Consider the following 6,457-nt stretch of genomic DNA (forward strand, 5'->3'; position numbering starts at 1 on the left):
AGCAGGGCTCTGTGCGAGGGGGCTGGGCAGCAGGAACAGGCAGATGGCAAGCAGGCTTCCAGAAAGATTCCTTTCTAACAACCAGGGATGCCTCAGCCCATCACCTGCTGCAACCGGCACTGTTGACAACAAGTAGAAACTCCAAGGACCAACAGTAACAATAATCCAGAGGGATCGACCCACGCTAGAATGTTCCAAGGCATCTGGCACACACAACTGCTGGCACTTTTGACATACAGGGTGTCCCCCCAAAAATGTATACACACTTTAACAGCTGATAACTCACTCAATTTTCACTCCTTTTCAGTTTTAACTAATTTGAAATAATGGGTGAGGCCAGACTAAGCTTTGAACAAAGAAAATTTATCCTAAAGTGCCACTAGACTTTTTTTTTATGGAGACCCATAAAAGATAAAGTTTACAGTACAAAACTGGCAACAGTCAATGAGTTGAGGGCACACAAATACCAAACAAAATGATTCTTGATATTGCGATTTCACCGCTTTGCATTATCAGCAGTACTTGGACCAAAATGGTCATCAGTTTGAAAACAGGCATTGACAAAAAAAAAAATTACTCATTTCTGTAGATTCTTTTAAATTTTGAAAATGAACTGACTTTATAATCTTTCAAAGTGTGTACACATTTTTTTAGGGCACCATGTATAACACACATAGAAATGTAAGTGTGGGTAGTACCTATATATATAAAAGGCTAAATGACCAACCCTCCGACTGGCACATACGACATGCATTGGCAATCTACACTAACAAAAGACAAACATGCAAATTGACTGTACCTTCGCTATGCCTTAAGCCACGCCCACCAGCCAATCAGAGCAACTATACGCAAATTAACCCAACCAAGATGGCAGCTGGCAGCCACAGAGCTGGAGCAAGCAGGAGGCTTGGATGCTCCAGTGATGGAGGAAGCCAACCTTCCCGCCTGCCACGGCCGGCTCTGAGCTCCACTCAAGACAACAAAGTTTCAATTATAGAAGATAAATGAACCCCAGATACCTGCTTCCAGCTGGCTGTGGCCACGGAGCTGGAGCGAGCAGGAGGCTTGGGTTGCCCCTGGCAATGGAGGAAGCCAAGCTTCCTGCCTGCCCTGGCCGGCTCTGAGCTCCACTCAAGGTTGCAAAGTTTCAATTATAGAAGGTAAATAAATCCCAGAATAAAAAAAAAGAAAAAAAGGAGAGGCTGGGAGCTTCTGTCGCCGGGGGGCTTGGCCAGCCAGAAAATGGCCCTCAGCCCCTCACCCAGACTGGCCAGGCACCCCAGTGGGGACCCCCACCCTGAAGGGGGTGTGACCAGCTTGCAAACACCCATCAGCCCCTCACCCAGGCTGGCCAGGCACCCCAGCAGGACCCCCACCCTAATCTAGGACACACTTCAGGGCAAACCAGTCGGCCCCCACCTGTGCACCAGGCCTCTATTCTATATAATAAAAGGGTAATATGCAAATTGACCCTAACAGCAGAACGACTGGGAATGACTGGTCACTATGATATACAATGACCACCAGGGGGCAGATCCTCAATGCAGGAGCTGTTCGCTGGTGCTCAGTGTGCTCCCACAGTGGGAGCTCTGCTCAGCCACAAGCCAGACTGATGCCTGCCAGCACAACGGTGGTGGCGGGAGCCTCTTCTGCCTTCTCGGCAGCACTAAGGATGTCCCATTGCAGCTTAGGTCTGCTCCCTGCTGGTAAGTGGACATCCCCTGAGGGCTTCTGGGCTGCCAGAGGGGTGTCTGACTGCCAGCTTGGGCCCAATCCCCCAGGGAGTGGGCCTAAGCCAGCAGGTGGATAGCCTCCAAGGGGTCCCAGACTACAAGAGGGCATAAGCCAGGCTGAGGGACCCCCCCCGCAAGTGCACAAATTTTTGTGCACTAGGCCTCTAGTCCTATAATAAAAGGCTAATATGCAAATTGTCCCCTCTACCAAGAGTTCGACTGGGGGCGGGGCCGGCTGGCCAACCACCCACAACCCCTCCCCCTGGCCAGCCCACCCCTCTATCCCCCCTCCTACCGATCAGGCAGGCAAGCCAGATCCCATCCATGCATGAATTCCTGCACCAGGCCTCTAGTGAAAAAAACCTAAAGGGATTGGGAGAAGAAGGAATGGGGAGTGACATCTTAATGAGTATGGGATTTCCATTGGGGAATGATAAGGAATAGTTTTAAAAATAGTTTCACAGCCTTGTGACTGTACTTCATGCCACTGAGTTGTACATTTTAAGATGGTTAACATGGCAAATTCTATGTTATGTGCATTTTATTAGAATATAAAACACTCTGGAAACTAGGCAACAATATGAAACAAACAAAAAAACCTAGTGGAGGAGTGAAGATTGGATATTTAGATAAGAGGCTATTATAGCATTCCAGGTGAGATGACAATGTGGAATAGGGGTAGCAGTTAAAAAGGAAAGCGGGCAGAGATATGAATCCCTGGGAAGACGGAATTGACAAGTCCTAGTTGATATGGGTAATGAGTGATAAAGTCAAGTTAATACTGACTCCAAGGATCCTGCTTCAGGTGACTGAACAGATAGCTTGCCATTCACTGAGGTAGGTAACAAGATATTTTACTGATGGCAAAAATTGAAAATTGCGAAGGTTAAATGTTAGTCCAACTTCACACTGTCAGAGTGCATCAGGGCTGAAATGAGAACCATCATATATACTGCATTTCCATCATAGCCTCTTTTCTTTCTGCTCTCTCTTAGGTAGAAGTAAATGAAAAGCAAAATATCTCCCATTTCTCGTTGTAACCTACTCACTCTCTGGTATCTTTCTATCTCTCCATATGTATACACTAATCTTAGTTGTTCACTTGCAAACTAATAAACTGTTGGGTTCAACAACAGGGTAATGGAGCTTAGCCAAGAACTTGTGATAGAAACCAGAGGGAAAATAAGAATCTTTAAGAAAGGAAGAACCAAAAAAAAAAAAAAAAAGATAGGAATTAAAGAGCAGCCAAATTACTCTAGTAAACAGAAATTCTATTTGACGATTGTGAATAAGCCCTAATATATATATATTAGAAAATAGTAGATTTTGGGTGTTTTGTAGATCCAGATCCTTATCTTATACATTGCCAGTATAGGGAGCTTTAATCAAGATACCATGACTAACACAAACTTGCCTGAAAAATATCTAGAACAAGCATGTCAAACTCAAAGGCTAACATGGGCCTAATAAACAAGGTTTAAGTTTATGTGGGCCGCAAAAAAACAAAAGCTTCAATTTTCGTAGAAACGTAGGTTTATTTTGATAGAGACATGCTGAATACAAAGGGCTGAAATAAATGAGTAATCCTTAACATAAAATAATAGAACATGTTAATAAAACTTAATATTTTTTCTTGAACAGTAACTTACAAGACACTGAATAACTGCACAAATTAATAAACATAACGCAAATAAACCTATTTTTCTTGTTCTCCAAAAGTGAAATATTTCCTGTTGCGCACACCAAACAAGTCAGTCCAAGACTAATGACGTGGCAATCATCAGCTACTAAAATATTCGCTGTTAGTGTTAGTGGAGAGAAATGGTGCGCCTGCGCATAGGCACTTAAGGGAAATAAATGCAACACGATTATAGTAATCAGTCATTAGCGAACGTTGTAGTTCTTTATTAGTAATTATGTATAACAGGATATTGTAAAATAACAGGATAAGTTACAAAATTTTTATTAAAACATTTTCTTAAATACTGTTATACTGACTGGGCCGCAAAAATATTCGTTGTGGGCCACGAGTTTGACATGCTTGATCTAGAATGTAAGGCCACTAAAGCATAAAAGAAAGCAAATACCCCATATTATTCTACAGACAGTTAATCCTACGTTTCTTTCACTAAATCGTTCTCCAATGAATAGATCAAAACTCAACAAAGCTATGTTTTCTAGAAGAATTGTATCACAACAATTTTAAGCATTACTCTTAATTTTTAATGCACATAGAATGATGTGTGCACTTAAGAAATGGACTGTTTAAAGGGATCATGTAATGTATCATTTTGAAAGAACCTATGCTAAACCCTTCTAATTAAAGTAGGTTTTCATATGCAAAGTTTGCTTAAAGTAAAATCATACTACAAATCTGTAACGTTCTTCATTGGGATTGGCAGTGCGGTAAGACTAAGATGGTCTTATGGAGCTATGGATTGGCAGAACTTACCTAGGCAAAACAGGTAACTGTCTAATTGGTGTTACTTGAAGGACACTAGGAAGATCCTCCCCAAAACCACCACTACACCAACAAACAGCTCACCCATCAATGCCTAAAATCCTCTCACCGGAGACTTACTCCTTTAGTTTAGGTGTTAATTACCTTCTGTCAGTAGCTCTACATGGGTAAGTCCCAAATGTCTTATAGAATGGGTTTATTAAATTACTTTGTTACAGAACTGGTAACAGCTGAGAGTACTAGGCAACTTGGTAGGAAGAAAACACAGGAGAGAAGCCAGGAAGGCAAGACCTGGTGAGTGATGTAGTTACGTTTTACCTATTTTCCAATGTACTCATTACTACGCCTTGTACCCCCACCACACAATCCAGAAGTTCCTGTTACTTAGGTCTTCCAGTAATTTAGAAGAGTTCTTCAACAGAAGTTTAAACCTTCAAGATCGGGTCATAGTAGTATGTACCACAATTCATCTTTGAGATGCTGTCAGGAAAGGGAGAACGCTGGTACCTAACCCTGCTTCACTCGTTAAGTGACCTTGGGCAAATTTCTTGGTCTCCTTAGGCCTTAGTTTCTTCTATTCTATAGTAAGGTAGTAGAATGCTCTAAGTATAAAAAGTGGTATATTTTCTGTCAATCTTTCATCATGTTTATATTGCTAATCTCTGCGGATGATTTTACCTTTCTGTTTCCTTTCTTAGTGATATTCCTCAACTTCCTCATTCTGTAAAGTTTTCTTTCTTGTTTCCCTCCGTTCCGATTCCCGAGTCACTTTTGCCACTTGTGTTCCATTATTTCCTCACATCTTCCATTTCTCCCTCTATTGGCTTCTTCCCTTTGGACTATGAACACACTCTTCTTGCCAAACCTAAGACCACCCACCCCATGGGCTATCCTCTCTGGTCTCTCCTTCTCAAAATTAGTCGCTTCCTCCATCCATGTTACGAGGTCTTTCAGGTCTTTATCACCAATACTTTTTTGAGGGCCCTTTAAAGATGTGCGTTTCCCCTGGCGCTCTAGGGTACTCGGCGCCTCCCGCCCCAAACATGCTTCAATACCTCACTTGTCAGGGAACGTATGCTTCAATTAACCGGTTTCCCAACCCGTCACTCATTACAATCTAGAGATGGTAGCACTAGATCAGTGGCCGGCAAACTGTGGCTTGCGAGCCACATGCGGCTCTTTGGCCCCTTGAGTGTGGCTCTTCCACAAAATACCACGTGCGGGTGCATGTACAGTGCGATTGAAACTTCGTGGCCCATGCGCAGAAGTTGGTTTTCAGCCTGGCCGAGTCTATTTTGAAGTGCTGTTGATATTTGGCTCTGTTGACTAATGAGCTTGCCGACCACTGAGATAGAAGAAACAAGTATACAAGACCAGTGTGGATGGGAGAGTTGGAAGGGGTCGACCTCAGCGAACATACCTCAATCAGATTAAGGATGTTTTTAGCAAAGGCCAGCTTAGGAGAACCCTAATCAAGTTAATAACAATCTAACAAACACCTGTCATATCTATACAGACAACTTGTAACTTTGAGTACCATATCATATCTATAGACACCTGTAACCTTGGATGAACAAACACTTGGCAGAATATGTGAATTAATATCAGTATCAGTGTATCAGCCCCTTTAGATGGCTAGCTTGCAAGGTCAGACAGTTAAGTTTATCTTTAGTATTCAAACAAAAAACAGTTATTTTACAGTCTAAAAATAGAGTTTACCTACAGAATAAGAGACTATCTAAGAATAACGGAGTAGTCCAAACAGCAGTTTTCCAAAGGAAGGATTACTATGTTTCAGAAGAAGAAGGAGGGGAAAAAGGCGGGAAAACCGGTCTTTATTATCTCCTACGAACAGACCTGGGATAACTCGCCTGCAGACACCCGAAACCCGTCTCGGCGAGCCGTTTGCAGAACGGTACCTGCCGTGGCCTGGAACCGGCTCAGCCCGTGTCTCCTCTGGCACAGCCTCCGCCAGGACCGCTTCACAGCCTCCCTCTGTCGCCACCGGGGCACCCCCTTAATGACGCCATCGCCGCCCACCTACCTGAGCGACTGTCCCCGAGGCCATGATATGGCCCAGCAGTAGCCCGGCAGGGTTTGGCTCAGGCGCCGGGTCCCCAGGGTCGGCCGCAGCCATGGCGGAGATGCACCTCCGCGAGGGGCGCCGGGAATGAGTGGAACGCCCGCCCGACGCGACGCGCGCTTCGATGACGTCACGGGGCGTGTCCGCTCAGGCGGAAGCCCGGGAAGCGCCCCGCAGGCT

At 44.2% G+C, this 6,457-nt stretch overlaps 1 protein-coding gene across 1 annotated transcript in view; it reads right to left on the reverse strand.

Annotated features, from left to right (window-relative positions):
- Positions 1-6,380, reverse strand: part of HAUS2 (HAUS augmin like complex subunit 2) — a 17,341-nt gene extending 10,961 nt beyond the window's left edge. Inside the window, exon 1 of the mRNA XM_006779519.2 lies at positions 6,239-6,380. Within this exon, the coding sequence (XP_006779582.2) occupies positions 6,239-6,331 (93 nt within the window). The 5' untranslated portion in view covers positions 6,332-6,380. The remainder of the gene's footprint in view (positions 1-6,238) is intronic.
- Positions 6,381-6,457: the final 77 nt, after the last annotated feature.

Source organism: Myotis davidii, unplaced genomic scaffold (assembly GCF_000327345.1).
Source record: "Myotis davidii unplaced genomic scaffold, ASM32734v1 scaffold46, whole genome shotgun sequence".
NCBI classification, from domain to species: domain Eukaryota; kingdom Metazoa; phylum Chordata; class Mammalia; order Chiroptera; family Vespertilionidae; genus Myotis; species Myotis davidii.